This window comes from Xenopus tropicalis, chromosome 4 (genome assembly GCF_000004195.4).
Source record: "Xenopus tropicalis strain Nigerian chromosome 4, UCB_Xtro_10.0, whole genome shotgun sequence".
NCBI classification, from domain to species: Eukaryota; Metazoa; Chordata; class Amphibia; order Anura; family Pipidae; genus Xenopus; species Xenopus tropicalis.
Genome location: NC_030680.2, coordinates 54522104 through 54539520, shown reverse-complemented (window position 1 = coordinate 54539520; position 17417 = coordinate 54522104). Strand labels below are relative to the sequence as shown.

The window sequence follows — 17417 nt, the reverse complement described above, 5'->3', positions numbered from 1 at the left end:
TCGTGACTTTCCTTGGGCCAGGTTGGAGCTGCACAATGCCATTTATTCCTCTGTGAGGCTTCCAAAATCATGCTAGAAGTTAGAAAGGTTTTTCCACCGTTCAAGATCGTTCAATGCGATAAAGTCGCGACTGCGACGAAATAGTCGCGCAAAATACGATAAAGTCGCGACGGCGACGAAATAGTCGCGCAAAATACGAAAAAGTTGCAACGGCGACGAAAAAGTCGCAAACTTTTCGTTTCCAATTAGAATTTTTGCCATTCGAATTCGTGCTTTGGTAAATCTGTCCCTAAGGGGCTGATTTACTAAGACACGAATTCGAATCCGAATTGGAAAAATTCCGATTGGAAAACGAACATTTTGCGTCTTTTTCGTATTTTTTGCGATTTTTTTCGGCGCCTTTACGACTTTTCGGAAATTGTCGCGACTTTTTCGTTACCAATACGATTTTCTCGAAAAAACGCAAGTTTTTCGTAGCCATTACGATTCGCTCGTATCTTGTCGCGACTTTTTCGTATTGAGCTCTCGTAAGCGGCGGGCGAAACTTTCAGACTTAGCATGATTTTGGAAGCCTCCCATAGGACTCAATGGCACCCTGCAGCTCCAACCTGGCCCAAGAAAAGTCACCATACTGAAGCTTGAATGAATCCGAACGCTACGAAAAATCGCAACATTTTGCGCAACTTTCGGAATGGCTACGAAAAAGGCGTGACTTTTTGCGCAAGTTTTAATGCTACGAAAAAATCGCCAGATTTTACGCAACATTCAGATGGCAACGAAAAAGTCGCGATAATTTTCCGAAAAAATCGCCAAATACCGATCATTACGAAAAAAACGCAATCGGACGCATTCGGCCGGTTCGTGAGTAAGTAAATGGGCCCCTTAGTGTCAACAACCTTTTGTGAATCAGCCCTAAAATTTAATACAAGGAAATTACTAGCTGACCCATTTAGCCAGTCCTTTAAAAACTTTATTCTGGCTTTGTTTTAAACCATTAATATCAATATTAACAATTTAGGTTATTCCATATAATAAAAGGGGAACATCACCTTGAAAAACCATTTAGGAAATTACTTGTTTCACTGTAGAGGGCATGCTCTACTTAGATTATGATAAAGCATTTGATACAGTAACACACAGAAGGTTAATAAATAAATTGAGAAATATTTGCTTGGAACATAACTATTAGTTCTTGAATACAGAACTGACTGACTTTTGTTAGTGGCATACCTCAGGGTTCTTGATCCATTGCTGTTTAATTTATTCATATATGGTTGGTAAGTGCTTTCTCTATTTGCGGATGATACTAAATTATGCTAAACAAAAGGTTCAATGCAGGATGTTTCAGAATAAATTGGTGGTTCAATATTCATAAATTCATGGTCATGTACAAATGAATGCTAATTATACACTATGTAAAATTGTGTTGGGCCTCCTTAACCGAGAAGTATAAATTATATTACAACTTTGGGCAATGTCAGTCAGTGTTTGGCAACACTAAGGTGAGATCCATGTTTGGTAACATGATGACTATAAATCACTGAGAAAGCATTAAGGTGGTGGTGGGTCCTCTTCTCACACAGGAAAAAAAAACAATGGACAAGGGACCACTCCTTTAGGCTGATGCCACCCGTGGCGTTTTTACTCTGCGTATTTTCTAATTCTCTCGGCAGCTGAAAAACGCACAATATCATCATCCATAGAAATAACTTGAAAAGACTCGAAGGAAACCACACAATGCGTAAATACGCTAGAAAACGCCTAACCACGGACTTTTCAAGTGTTTGCCGAAATACGCCGTTATTTGCACAGCAACCTATTCCTATGTATACACAAAGGCAGCTGCCAGACCTTGGGCGGCATTTTTTACTATTTCGCACTATTAGCACCATGGGAAACGGGATTTGCTACGTCACCAGTACTAGGCTGAAAAACGCCAGGGGCTGTGTGGCTTGTGCGGCGTTTTTAGGCTGAGAAAATACACGGCGTAAAAACGCCACGTGGATAAAAAGTGGATAAAAATCATTTTCACCTAAAGAAACACAAATATGGAATGCTCTTGGTAATGTGATTCTCTTAATGCCTTTAAGCAAGGCTTGTAAGTCTTCTTGGACTTTTTCTTTCTTTAATGTAGGTCTGGGATGTTATGATTACACCATAGGTTTGAACTTGATGGACAGTTTTCTTGTTCTAACTCAAACAAATTAAGCAATTTTCTAAAGTTTCAAATTATTAGCCTCCTTCTTCTGCATTTTTCAGGAAATGAAAAACGTATCTCTTATCCTGTCTACAAAGAACCCCCAGAGGATTTTATTCTATTTGATATTTTTCTATTTAATGTTAATAGATAAGTAAAAGGCACTACACTGGAGGATAGTTTTAATTGTGAAAAGTTTTGTGATGGAAATGATATAGCTTTGAGAGAGAAGGAGAAGTGAGATTCACATTGGTTATTTTTAATGTGGAAACTAAGAGTTAAAATTGTAGGAGGTGGTAAAAGAGAATGTGATGTCATATCCGTCAGTGTTTTTTGTCCGTTAGTGTGTTTATGAATTTGCCTATGATTACATGTCAGCAGACACGAAACGCGTTAGGATTTATGTGAAATAAAGTTTCACATTAATCAGGTGATGCTAGAAGGATTGCTAATCAGAGTACAGGTATCGGACCCCTTATCTGGAAACCCATTATTCCGAAAGTTCCAAATTACGGTAAGGCCATATCCCATAGACTCAATTTTAATCAAATAATTAACATTTTTAAAAATGATTCCTTTTTCTCTGTAATAATAAAACAATACCTTGTACTTGATCCCAACTAAGATATAATTAATCCTTATTGGAGGCAAAACAATCCTATTGGGTTTAATTACTGTTTAAATAATGTTTTAGCAGACTTTAGGTAGGAGATCCAAATTACAGATAGATCCCTTATCCGGAAAAGCCCAGGTCCCGAGCATTCTGGATAATGGGTCCCATACCTGTATTTAACTGCTTAGATGAGTACCTCTCCTACCGAATATGTAATGAACAGAGGCTAATGTTAAATGTTCATATTGGGATTTCATTTTCACTTTTAACACAAAAACACTGTCCATGTTTTGCTGGTGCAATTGTTAAAAACACTGTACTGCATTAGGAAATGGACCTTATGGGCTCCACATATTCATTTAATGCACAAATAAAACTTTAACTTTGATAATGATGTCATGCACAAAACTATATTAAGCAAGCTGTGGAGCACTGCCAGGGTAGTAGGGTAGTGGCTGGTAAACTGCACCTAAATATAGCCACTAAATTATTTCTGCAGTTTGCTGTTTATGTACACACAATACATTAGAGCTTTTACTTACATCAAGATTATAAAGAAAAAAGCAACAGGTAGGTCATATGGATGTATTGATTGTATTTTAATGCCATAAAAAATAAATTGCTTAAAGGGCGCCCATCAGCTTAGATTTGCTCACCCCACCAGAGCTGTGGGCTAATAAATCCTGCACTTCGGTTGGGGAAAATAACATTTTTGGTTTTTTTTGTTAAAGAACAGTCCCCGCTGGTGCTAGGCTGCCTGCACGGAGAGGGAGCTCCCAGTGTGGACAGCCATGTTATTTAGCACACATCCACATCACTGATTTTAAAAAGAAAAGTGGCCAGATTACGCTGATTTTATATATCACTGCCCAAGGATCAATCTTGGGATTATGCAAAGCAACAGATGCACTAGTATACAGCTATTATTTCCCTATATATCATTTTAACTGTATATTCAGTTTAATTGTTTGATGATGGATTTATTAAGCTGTGTATTAATTTGTGTGTTTTATTCCAAAAATCTTAATAGTTGTTAGACCAAGGAAAGTGTTGGCAGTTACTACTTAGAATTAGAGGTTAAGTGCAAATCTATATCTTCTGTCTTTTTTCTAGTTTGTTTTATATATTCCCATTTCCTTGTTTCTTCTATATTCTCTTCTCTCTCTCTCTCTCTCTCTCTCTCTTCTTTCTGAAACTACAATTTAATATAAGTGACATTTTTTTCACAGTCATTTTATAACAGGGCCTTTTTAAAAGGCAAGCTTTACTGGTGTTGATCTATGATCATTGTTAATTTAAACAGTGGTCTCTGTACATGCACCTACTGTGTTTGGTGAAGGCAAGCTACAGAGATTCTATTATAGTAGAGTTTAAACCTTGATGACATTTTTGAACATCTTTGTCAACAGCTCATAACATTTCCCTGTGAAACCATTCTGGTAAAGCAATGCTGACATACCTAGTTCTGCAATAGCTGTAACAGGGTTTGCCTTTCAGTAACTATGAAGAGATCAGCATGGTTTAAAAAGAACATTTTTTTGAGTATATTCCAAATGATATTCCAAATGTGGGTTTCTTCCTGGACTGTCCTTTATGTTCTAATTGAAAAAATTGAACAACAAACCACATATTTACAGAAAAAGGTTAGATAAGGTGACACTACATTTTTTTTTTAAATTCATTGCACACAGATATGAAGGCTGTTGCTAAGATGGAACAGACAGTTGTTGCTAAGCAACATTCTATCATGATCACAAGTTCCAATTTACCATCTGAATTTCTTATAATAAAACATCTGGAGTAACCCCTTATGTGTGCTCAGCTGCAGATACAATACTCCAGTACAGAGAGGAAAACAAAATAATGATTAATTTTTTATGGAATAATTGCTTTGGTGTCCTGGGAGCAGAAACCCCCTGAGATTTTTGCCTCACACAGGGTTCATTTGTCATCCCAAAAGGTTATGTGTCATTTTTATTCAATTCACACCAGTGCTGCAATACATTTAACAGTTTTGAAAAAAAGGTATTTGGAACAGCACATTTGCATCTTCATATAAGCCAGGACAACTTGGAGAAAATCTCTAGAAATTATATAGTGAAACCTATTAAAGGAGAAGGAAAGGCAACTGCCAAAATGATAGGCACCAATAAGTGACTTAAATTGCTTACCTTGTACCCCGGGCTGGTGCCCCTGTTAGGAGAAAACTGCACCAGCGCGGGGTACCTTTAGCAAGCGCTTCCTTCTTCCGCTTTCTTCTGTGGTGAAATCCCTGGGCTGGCGCATGCACATTAGCGTGAAAAGCCGACTTCTTTGTTAAAGTTCAGCTCTTCACTCTACTGCGCATGCGCAGCGTGCCAACACAGATGAAGGAAGCACTCGCAGGTACCACAGGCTGGTGCGGTTCTCTCCTAACAGGGGCATCAGCCCGGGGTACAAGGTAAGCAATTAAAGCCACTTGGGGGTGCCTAACATTTTGCCACCCCCAAGTGACTTAGGCTTTCCTTCTCCTTTAAAGGCAGAAATAAAAACCCAGCTCTTCAGTATGCACTGTAGTTTGTTGAGGGATAAGGTGTTTTTTGACTGGAGTGTAAGCATCTATTGCCTGTTCATACACCCAGCTTCTCTTCAGGCTCTCATAGCATTGTGTAAAAAATGAAAAGTGGATACCTAGAAAAAAATAGTGGATACCTAGACCTCTTCCTGCCTGCCCATTATTTTCAGTTCCCAAAAGTGAATTTTAGTACAGACAGTTCTTTCACACTTGTTGTAATGCCAAATTGTTCTTGTAAACCCAGGACTCAAAGCAGTTAAAGGTTCACATCCTGCAAACTTTGCCAAAATGTATTGTCCTATTGTACAATACAATATATACTGTATTATACTACAAATACACCAGTACCCTTTTATTACTAGTCCTACACTATCAAATTGTACAGTACTGTGTCAGCAAAAATCATCACAGGGTACCAGGACATGTAATGAACCAGTAATTTTATTACTACCAGAAGCCAGTGTTCATTTGGATGCCAAGCACTTTTCCAGTCTTTTTTAAAACTTTTAAAAAAATTCAGCCATGCTTAGGAACAGTTTCAATAGTCTGGTTTCAGCTTTTCATACACATTCCTCCCAATGTACTCTCAACCTATTATTGTAATTTTTTTGGTTGAAGCACAAAGGGCCTAATATTACCCTTTCCTGTTTACTCTATCCCTAAATGACCCACTGGTAAGATACTCCGACTCACTCTTTGGTGGAGCTAGAATGTGGGATAGGAGAGAGAGTTTGCTTCTTCTGCCACTATGGTTCCATAGTGGCAGAAGGTAATAATCAATCTCTACTACACTGCTTAAGCGATCAAGGAAGTAGTATTGATTTGAATTTTTAGAAGTAGAGGCTCAAAGAGCTTTTTGTTTACCAAACATACACAGAATTTTGAGTTACAGGGCCCAAACTTATTGGATTAATGAGGAACTCACCAGCACTCCCTGGCCCTTCCAAAGTGTATTCTGCCTGCTGCACAGCATCCACTGAGGGATCGGCACCCTCCACTCTTAAGTGAAATGTACATAAACACTGGCACAGCAAGGGGTAAACCCTGCGCATTTCAGGGACGAAGGGGCTTGCCCCAAAACATTACATTGCACTCGGCTTATAATTACCTTGCTGTGCCAGTATTTATGTACATTTCCCAAACTTATTGGACCAGATGAAGCAAACTGAATTGAGCAATATAAGATATATTGATTAGGGAGGTGGCCATTTTGTTTCATGCAAGGGCCAATAGGCTGCCAATTTCAACAGAAGCCAATAACTGCATGTGTATCTCACCTCTAGATGTCTGGTTCTTCATATAAAGACAGTGGAGGCACATTTATCAACATTTTGATTTTTGTGGTTTTAGAGATTTTTAAAACCATGAATACCACCAATGTCGATTCATTTATTAAAAGATCAGTATTAAAAAAGCACAAATGAATTAAACTGTGAACTGAAAACAAAAAGAACACAAAAAACATTTTTTTTAAACCTTTATAAGTTTTAAGATGGTGAGTATTGTTGGTCAAAGCATGAAGAAAGTACATACCTTTTGTTGCTATGTGCAGAGACAGGTTCAATGTGGAAGTTGCTAAATTTATAGACCACATTACATGCATATTTTACACAAAAATGCTAACCAAGGGTTTGAAACATTTTGCATACATAGCTCAATATGTCCTGTTGGGTCACTCCATTTACAGTGATAATTACCTGACTTTTTTCATGAAAACCTACTTTTTTCCCCATTGATATGTTGCGCAGTCATTTCATGAGCAAGGGATATATGTAAAAAATATACTATTTTATGGTTAAATTCACCAAAACCGTTTAATATATAATCTTTGTCTTACATTTTTTAGTGTGTAAATAAAAGGATTCAGCACAGGGACCAGGACAATGTACAGCAGGGAAAAAAACATGTCCCTTTTTAAAGAATAACTTGTGGTGGGTCTCATATACAGGCAAATAACTGTCCCATAAAGGGTTATCACACAGGCCAGGTAAGAAGCACAGGTAGAAAAGGCTTTTTGTCTCCCCTCTGAGGATTGTATTTTCAGGATAGCAGAGATGATAAATATGTATGAGGTCAGAGTAAGGAGGAAGGAACTGAATGTAAAAAATGTCCCTCCAATATAAATGAAAAGTTCCACACTAAGGGGCCCATTTACTTACTCACGAACGGGCCGAATGCGTCCGATTGCGTTTTTTTCGTAATGATCGGTATTTTGCGATTTTTTCGGAAAATTATCGCGACTTTTTCGTTACCAATACGATTTTTGCGGAAAAACGCGAGTTTTTCGTAGCCATTCCGAAAGTTGCGATTTTTTCGTAGTGTTAAAACTTGCGCAAAAAGTTGCGATTTTTTCGTAGTGTTAAAACTTGCGCAAAACGTCGTGCCTTTTAAGTTTTAACGCTACGAAAAAAGCGCAACTTTTCGTGCAAGTTTTAACGCTACGAAAAAATCGCAACTTTCGGAATGGCTACGAAAAACTCGCGTTTTTTTGCGCAAATCGTATTGGTAACGAAAAAGTCGCGATAATTTCAGAAAAGTCGTAAAGGCGCCGAAAAAATCGCAAAAAATACGAAAAAGTCGCAAAATGTTCGTTTTCCAATGGGAATTTTTCCAATTCGGTCGGAATTCGTGTCTTAGTAAATCAGCCCCTAAAAGTGCTGCTGCAGGAAAGTTTTACCAATGGTGAAATGTCACAAAAAAAATGGTTAATAAGATGGGAAGCACAATATGATAATTTAGATACAAGTACAACAAGGCCAACTGGGTCAACAAAACCAACAGTGAATGCTGCAGTTATAAATGAATAGATCTAACTGTGCCTGATGTAAACCTCCCTTAGTGCTGTACTTTCTTCAGAACTGGAAATGACCCAAGTAATTTCTATGCACTACATGCCACGTCTTACCACTGTAATCACTATACTGCATGTATAGAAACATAGGTTGAAAGGTAGGTAGTTATGCAGGTAGGTAGGTAAATATGAACTTTGCACTTTCTTGATTTACCTATAAATTATTCTTTTGGTATCTTTTTTCTTCACTCTGCTTTTTCTGCAGGGAAGCACCCTGCCCTATTAACTCTGTACTACATATGCACCTAACAGTTCCTTTTGCAACAATTTATCCTGCTTTTATTGGGATCAGAACAAAAACAGATCTTTAATTGGTAATAGTGCTGTATCTTCTCTCTTCTACAGAATGTAATATCCAAATAAAATAATGTACATCAGCGAACCTGAGCAATAAACAAAAGGGTAATTTATCAACACTGAACAAATTTGCACCTGTGCAGTAACCCATGGCAACCAATGAAAGGTTTAAATTTATTAGCTGGCTGAAAAAATCATCAATTATGAATGATGTCCGCTATCCCAAAACCCAGAAGAGATGCCAAGGTTCCAGTCACAGCTCACGTTTCTGCCTATAACATCCGCCCTTCACATTGGGAGGAGCCCTTTGCTACTTGGATGCTGCCAGGACTTAAAGTGAGAGAACCAAGGCAAAGGTTCTGTGCAGGCAAGGGAACTGGATTGTGTGAGGAACAGGGAAAGAGTAAGCATAGTCATGGAACAAGCCAGGTACAAAACAAGTCAGACAGCACAGTACAGGATCAAGAACCAGGAGCGTAGTCAGGATAAACAGGCTGGGTAACAACCAATCAGTCAGCACAGTACAGAGTCAGGATCCGGAAGAGAAGTCAAAAACAGGCAAAGGTCAGTTCAGGCAGTGATACAGTGGTGGTCAAGGACAGGCAAGGGTCAAGGAACAGAGAACCAGACTAGAAGAGCATCTAAGAACTATCTAGAATAGACCTACATTATTCCCATTAGGTGCAACACATTCTGAAACTCCCATAAGCATCCATTATCTCTCAAAACTTTCATTCTCTTTGGTAATGTACTACAGAACCAAAGTCTGCCAGTGCCAGCCAGAGACTAAAAGAATGAGAAAACATTTTAACACCACTCCAGCTGAACTTGATAAGCTACACAGTTAGCAGGAATCCATGAATCATTAGGATAACTCTCCTCGGTGTTCCAAGCAGGTTGCTCACTATATATATGTTAATATAAAGTAAGTAGGTGAAATGACCATAGCACTTTTAGGGGCTGCTAGTACAGCAGAATACTTATAAGAGGAAACTAAATGCTATATATATATATATTTCCTTTTCCTGAATTCAGTGTTTGTTATTATGAGCCAAATGTTTTCGGAGATTCGAAGTAAAATAACTACTGACTTGTTTTAACCATATCCAGCTCCCTGTGCTAAACATCCCTTGTAAAAACTGCCAGTTCTTCCTATGTCCACTGAAGATACAGGAGTAAAAGGGATGCATTCATTCAGTGAAAACCGACTGCATGAGAAATGCAAAAATATGAAGACAGCACAAATAAAAATGTAAGAAGAGTGAGAGGAACAAGAAGGTACCTTGTGCTCTTAGCCAAGTAAAGTATTTAACACGTTCATAAGCAAGGAGCAGAGCCAGCTGTGTCAGAGCTGACGTGAAGCAGCTCTATTTGAGTCGGTATCATTAGCCAAGTCCAGCTTCCCTAAAACCTACTTTAGGAGCACACTAAAAGAAGCATGGGGCAGGCTGGACTTGTCATTTGTCTCTTTATTACCATAGTTCTTTTGGATCTGACATGCACACAACCTGCCAAATTAAAGACACGGAAGGACCGCAGAGCTAAAGAGAAAGGTGAGTATTTGTGGAAAAATAAAGATGCTGAGATAAATGTATTCTGTAGATGAATAGATAGATTTTTCATACTATTGTGACTGTAATATATTGATCATTCTTGTTAATAATACTGTTGTTTTTAGTCAGTTATTTAATTGATGGTTACAGTAGCTACAAGGTTAGTAACATAGCCAAGTTCTTTGTTGAACTCGTGAATCCTCTATTTTAGTGCAATTTAATTCAAGAACTACCCTGTTTAAAGAATAAACAGTCATTATTGTAAATAATGGCTATTAATGATAATGAGAAATTTTAAATATTTTAAATTTAAATTTGCCCTAACAGTGTAAAATGGCATAAATGGCAGTAAGCAGTGGCAGCAAGCAAGTTCTCCATGATACAAGACAGACACCAACTGCTCTGCTACAAGCTAATACATTTCAAACTATACGATCCAAAAAAGTAAATATAAGCAGAAATACCAAGAGAGTAAATTTTTAAGGTGTGCTTGTCAAAATATGACTTTGGAGCAACTTAGGTTGTTATATTTTATCTTAAAGGAAGCTTACTTTCTTGGAAAAATGCACTTGCCAGGAGTTATTTATGAGACAAAGGAAAATGCTACTTTGGCACATCTGGCAGATGGATGGTGCACTAGGCAAAGCATCAGAATTCTAATGCCTAGCTATGACATTGTTAGGGAAACTGATGTTTTGACAGTTTGGCACTTTATACATACTTTTTGATATATGTAACTGTGGATAACAGTTAATAGCAAAACAATCTATAGTTTTATGTGCGTACTGGGGTTAGTTTCTGTTAAATGTGCAAGAGGGAGAACTTCTCCTAAGGTAAAAAAGATGGGTCCACGAAATAGATCAATATTAGTGTTTATCAAAATAGCTATAGCCATAGGTTAGGGCTGTGCTTGATTTGAATTTGAAACCTCATATCAGTGATTCCTGCACTTTGTTATAGAAATTTATTGAGCAAAACAATTTATAAAGCACTTTAACTTTTGAAGAACTCTCAGCAACTAAGCTCTAGTTGTCTTTAGATGGGGAGTAGAGGTTGACCTGGAGCAGTGGCAAAAGTGGCTCAGTCTGAAGGCCTGTTAGGGTAAGATTTGATGAGAATAAATATTTGCAGTCCTAAAAACCTGAAACTCAGCTGGAAGGTCATATAGGATAAGATTTGGGAACCTAAATATTATTGAAACTTTGGCTGATATGTTAATACACCCATATTTTTTCCAACATCAATAACCTTGTTATAAACTGTGGCGGCACTTACCTGTAGCTGGAAATGCAATGGGGGGGGGGGGGGGTTTGAACTAAAAATGTTCAACAACCAGTTATATTGACTTCTGTTGACTATAACTAATGTTGGCAACAACCTCTACCATTTCACATTTTAACAAATAAATAATAATAAATACAGTTGTCCGCCTGTTTTGGTTAACCATACATGATAATTACAACAGGTATGGGATATTTTTAAATTATTTTTCGTAGCCTTAAGTTATGCAGATCCAAATTTAAAAAAAAACAAACAAAAACAGGTCTTGAGCATTGTGGATAACAGGTCCCATACCTGTATCACATATATCTTGAGCCGAGGGTGAGCCTTTCATAAATGAACCACGAAAGACAAGATTCTTGTATGAGAATGAAAGATAAGATTCTTGCATTTTTTAAAGATGGTGATCTGAAGACACAAATTGACAAGCTGTGGCGAGAGGTAAATTCCCTGAAGGAAATGCAAGCATTACAAACAGGTACTAATATACTTTATTAATTCATGTTTATTGCAGCTTACCTGTATTATTGTGCTAATGCTATTACTATTCTGTGTTAAATATTTAAATGAAAATTGTTTCTTTTATTTTTTGTGTAATTTTTTTTTATCTAGAATAACTCATTTAACAATTTGGCTGTTAAAACTGGAATATAAAATACAAATAAATTCAATGATTAAATAATTAAAAAATGATAATGGAATAACAGACCCCAACTGGAGATGTCTCAATGTATTGGGCTATTTTGTCACTATTTCATATTTTGGAGGAGCAGATTACAATAACATTTTATGGTTGGGACCATAAATATTATTCAGACGTCCTGTCCTTATGACAAGGGGCTTGTGTCTTTGTTGTTTCTTAATCTCCTGTTCAACTTACTAACATTGGGTTAGTGCATTTACCCATAGCAAACAACAATTAGCTTTGATCTACTACAGGCAGAATAATGAAAGCAAATTCCTGGATGGAGGCTTATACTTTTTAAGTGCAAAAATCCCAAAAACTCTAATGTAACATTTAAACGATTGCAAGTTTATGTAGATTTTTTATTTGAATGAGGTTTCCATATTAATGAATAATAAGCAAGCATTCAATTTATTTTAAAATGCAAGTTTATTTGAATTAGAAAAAAACTCTCAAATTCACAAACTCGAAAATTGATAAATAAGCCCATAAATGGAACAATTTTCCTTTTTGAAAGCAAATCATTCACAATATAAAACCAAAATCTAGACTGACACATACATATTTAAAGAAAAAACAGATTCAATCCAGCCCTTCCTTGAGTAAGATGAGACTCTTAATCAGTTTTCATGGTTCCAAAATACAGTTTCATGCCTTGGGAAAAACCACACATTCAGGTTGCTCAGAAAAATTATTTTAGCCCTTTCACAGTACATCTCTGTCCAGGGAAAACATTTCAGTAACCACTTGAAAAAGGGAGGATTATGTACTTTCAGTGAATCTTTCATGAATTTCAGTACATATACTTTTCTTTAGTTATTTATCCAGGCCAGACAAGATTCTCCATGTTCTTTGTGTTGGCTCTGAAATAACTAAATCACAGTATCTAAAAGTCCTTCAGAATTTGTCCCAGACTTGTTTTGTGTTGTAAGTGTGGCCTCCAAATATAGTTCTTCCTATTGGGTAATTTATGGGAACAACATCAGAGATATAATGTAAGTTCCTACACTGCATATAAGTCTTCATTTAGTGCTATTTTAAGACAATTTTCTACCTAGAAAAATTAAAGAACTGAAAAAGCTAGAAAAGAACAGAAGAGATGTATGTCTACAGATTTGTTAAAAAGTATTTTTAAGTATTTGTATGTGTATGCAAAACCTTTGCCAATAAATTTGTATAAGTATTAATTTGTTCAGTTCAGGTTTCCTTCATAAAAAAAAATACCTTTAACCTCTTTGTTACAACACAAGCAACAGTCGTCACAATCAAAAACATGCAAAGTATTAAGGCTGATATGAACATCCGGTAAAGACTGCTATTGTGCAGATTGCAAACAAGCAATTGTATGTTGCTCCTAGATAAAACAAAAAAAAAAAAAATCTCTTAAACAAAACAATTGCCTAACTTTAAAGTCAAACAAATCCAGTTAACATTGTTAACAATATGGATGCTAAAAAGTTATTAGTTAAGCCAAACTCAGGGAAAATTACTACTTGCATTAAAGTTATTAATTAACTTAAACTCAGGGATAACTACTTATTACCCCTGGTACTTCAGTAGTATTCATCACAGCAAGATCATGGGGTATATATCATGCTGTGTAAAATGCAGATTGGAGCATTACTGGTGAGGTTGCCCAGGGCAAGCAATCAGCAATTAGATTTCAACAGTTAAGGTGCCCATACATGGGCCGATTTTAGCTGCTGATATCGGTGCTTTAGACTGATTCGTCGGCTTATCTGGCTGTGTATGGGCACCAAAGATGGGCCTCCCCAAGCGACATCTGGCCTGAAATCAGGCAGATCTCGATCAGCAAGGTTTGATTTTTCTGTCGGACCGATATCGCATTGGCTCATTGATGTGGTCCCTGAACTGACAGCCCACCAATATCGCCCACCCGTAAGTGGGTGAGGTCGCCAAGCAAGCGGATCTTACCATGTATGGCCAGCTTTAGAAGACCAAAGCAAAGCATCTGATTGGCTGCTATTAGCAACATCACCGGTAATATTTCACTTCACTTTTTACACAGCATGATAAATAAACCCCTAGAGCAGTCCCTTAGTATCAAAATCCATGAGTATGGCCAAATCAGTTTAGGTATCAGAGACAGGAGGAGGATCCTAGTTTCTTTTTACTTTATAATAACTGGCGTAGTGATGAGTGAATCCGTTCCATTTTGCTTTGCCAAAGAACTCACAAAACAGCAAAAATTTTAAAAATGCACTGATTATATGGTTATTTTTTTGTGGCGAAACGTGGCAACAAATGTTGCTCATCATTATAAAGATCAGTTCCTTGACTATAGGGGATTTGTATTTTGTGTTTAGTGGTATTTGCAGTCCTTGGATGCTCCCCAGCCAATTTGGTTTAATCATTCTATCATTCTGCTATATGTAGGTTTACAAATAGAGCATTCTAATTTGTCCCAGAATTTTGCTGCTGCTGGGAAATGTATCACGTTATATAATAAGGAGGAAAATATAAATTAATTTATTTTTTAATACACACAATTAGTGCACCTCATATAGGCATGTCCATATGATTGCCAGCTGGTTTAAGATCCAATGCCTTTACTCTTTTTTGTGACATTTCCCCATGTAAGTAGGGTATACAAAGTTTAATTCTAAAAAAAAATGTGGAATTTGGTTTCTTATAGAAAGAAGTTTATATTATATGAAATATATATAAGCTATTATTATTATTATTATTATTATTATTATTATTATTATATTTTAATATATAAAAAGCAAATTATTTCCCCTAACTGTGGTAAGTAAATGATTGTCAGTGTCATACTGTAGAGTTTCAATTCTTTATTCATAAATTTCACATTTATGTGTTGTCCATAAACCTTGCCCTGTCTCTCTGAAACAAGCTATATTTAAGCACTTCTAGCTGTTATAAAAAGTTATGGAATAAATCTCTTTGGAACCAAATGACAAATGAGCAATAATTGATTTATGTTTAGACTTAGTTGATCATTTACTGTGTTCTTGCAATCTTATTCAATTATATTTTTTTAAGTATAATGTCATTTTTGATTAGCAAATACCATGTCCTATGACATGTTGTCACATCTGACTTGGGAACTAACAGCCAAGCATTATGCAGATGAATCCAGTAGGGAAGAGTCTATGTTTACAGCCCAGCTATATCTTGCCACTTTGTAGGCTAACAAGTCGTCTTCTGTTAACAGTCTGTCTGCGTGGTACCAAAATTCATAAAAAGTGTTACCTGTCATTTGAAGAAACCAAGCACTTCCATGAAGCTAATGAGGACTGCATTGCCAAAGGAGGAACACTGGCAATTCCCAGAGATGCTGAAGAGAACAATGCTCTCCGGGACTATGGAAAGAAGAGTCTTCGTGGTTCTGGAGAGTTTTGGTTGGGTATTAACGACATGGTAAATGAGGGAAAGTTTGTTGATGTTAATGGTGTTGCCATTACCTATTTTAATTGGGAACGTCCACCAAATGGGGGAAAGCGTAAAAACTGTGCTCTTTTAAATCAGGCTTCTCAAGGTAAATGGGTTGATGAAGTGTGTCGTAGTTTAAAGAAATATATCTGTGAATTTATTATACCTTGAATGCTGCATGCAGAGCAGCAATAAATTAATAACAGACCAATGATCTATTGAGAACATAATAATATTTAGCCCATACCTACCAACATGTATAGCCTTACTAGTTGATTACAAGGAAACCATCAGTTTGTGAATTTGGCTAAATGTCCCTAAAATATATTGAATCTGCAAGTGTTAAGTAGAAAAAAATACCATAGGCTGCTGTTCATGATTACAGAATAGAATTTTATAATACAAGCTTGAGTGTAAAAAATCCTGAATGTGTTGTTTAAATACCATGCTGTCCAAGTTTTAAAAAGTATGACCAATGTCTATATTGTACACAAAGGGAAATGATTTAGAAATAATCAATTAAAAGCAATATTTATTTAATTTAAAATGTTTTATCTCGAGTGGCCACATTTTAGGATTTAAAAATAAAATGTGTTTTTATTTTTGTTATTCTTTAAATATATATAAATGTGTGTTCCTGTTTGGTAAATTAAGCATTCTGTAAAATCCTCGTGTCAGCTTAATTCTTTACTGCCAAATTGGAATGTGATATTAAATGGTATAGTACATTCAATTACAGGTATGGGATCTATTGTGTGGACTGTTTGGAACCTGGATTTTTCTGGAAGGGGTTTCTTTAATTCGGATGAGAGACTTCTGGATAACAGGTTTTTGATAAGAGATCCCATACCTGTACTAATATGATAGAAAAAAAGTAAGAATAACAACATACCCACTTTGTGAGGTTTTCCTTAGTTTACCAGTGCACAGATAATTCCCCTGCATAATAAAACAAAAGGGGAAGGGAGAGTGTTGTATACCGTAGTCTTATTATATATCTTGCCAGCGGCAGCCTTCCTATTCTCTGAGCATGTGTGTAACTTGATCCTGTCTACTGTTCTGAGCTACACATGCCCACCAGCCAATCAGAAGTGGATCTGGCAGAGGGGAGGGAGGGAGGGAATGAAACACATGTGCAGTATGGAGCAAGGAGGGAAAAGAAGGGAGAATACCTTTTTAGAGATGGCTGCCTGTTCTAGAAAATGTGAAGTAAGTGTGACTGAGTAAATATTTGATTAGGTGAGCCAAAAGTGTGGGGTTTTTACTAAACAATAGGAGGACTATTGGGCAGTATGCTTTTTAAATTTTGACTTGCATTCTCCTTTAACAAGTCTTGAACAAGAGGGTAAACTGTTCCTTTAAAGCCCTTAAAGCCATATTAGCAGCAAATCTAATGTTACCATTAGAGCTGGTGATGCATTATTCTTAAAGGAGACATATTGGATAAATGGGAAAACCCTAATTTTGTAGGCAATTATGAATAATATCCGGTGCTGGTTTCCCTTTGGGCTAAACATTAACCCTATCTGTAACAATGGCCCCTTTATTGGAGCTCCCTATAGATCCTCTCACTTCTCTGTCCGAGTTTGAAATGAAGAGTGGGCGTGTCCTAACGGTCCCTGCCAGAAGCACAGTAGGAGGGGGAGAGCCAATCACAGCCCTGCACTCCCACAAGCACAGATAGGCTTCAGTTCCCTATCAGGTCAGCCTAGCTGCTGATTGGTTCCTATCCTACAGTGCAGGGTACGGAGGGCCGCCGGCTCCCCAGCTCATCCAGAGAATTCAGCCAGCAGGAAGTGGTACAGATGGGCGGGGCTAGTGGGGTTTTGGTGGAATTTCTCAAAAAATCAGTCAGAAACACAATCCTTCTATATCTAGAGGAGTATAATTCCCTGGCACATTCATCATTTTTATAGGATATGTCTCCTTTAAGCTAGTGCAGGCATGTGAATATGAGCTATTCCACTTACAC

The 17417-nt window shown here is 37.0% G+C and overlaps 1 protein-coding gene across 2 annotated transcripts; it reads left to right on the top strand.

Annotated features, from left to right (window-relative positions):
* The first annotated feature begins 9526 nt into the window (after nt 1-9526).
* Nucleotides 9527-15850, top strand: clec3a (C-type lectin domain family 3 member A). 2 transcript variants are annotated; one of them, XM_031900779.1, is made up of 3 exons: nt 9527-10065; nt 11747-11824; nt 15279-15850. In XM_031900779.1, exons 1-3 carry the CDS (start codon nt 9951-9953, stop codon nt 15614-15616), a joined length of 531 nt encoding a protein of 176 aa, XP_031756639.1. In that variant the 5' UTR covers nt 9527-9950; the 3' UTR covers nt 15617-15850. The 2 variants fall into 2 exon arrangements, with proteins under 2 accessions (XP_031756639.1, XP_002935100.1); XM_002935054.4 differs by having other exon boundaries at nt 9541-10065; nt 15228-15850.
* Nucleotides 15851-17417: the final 1567 nt, after the last annotated feature.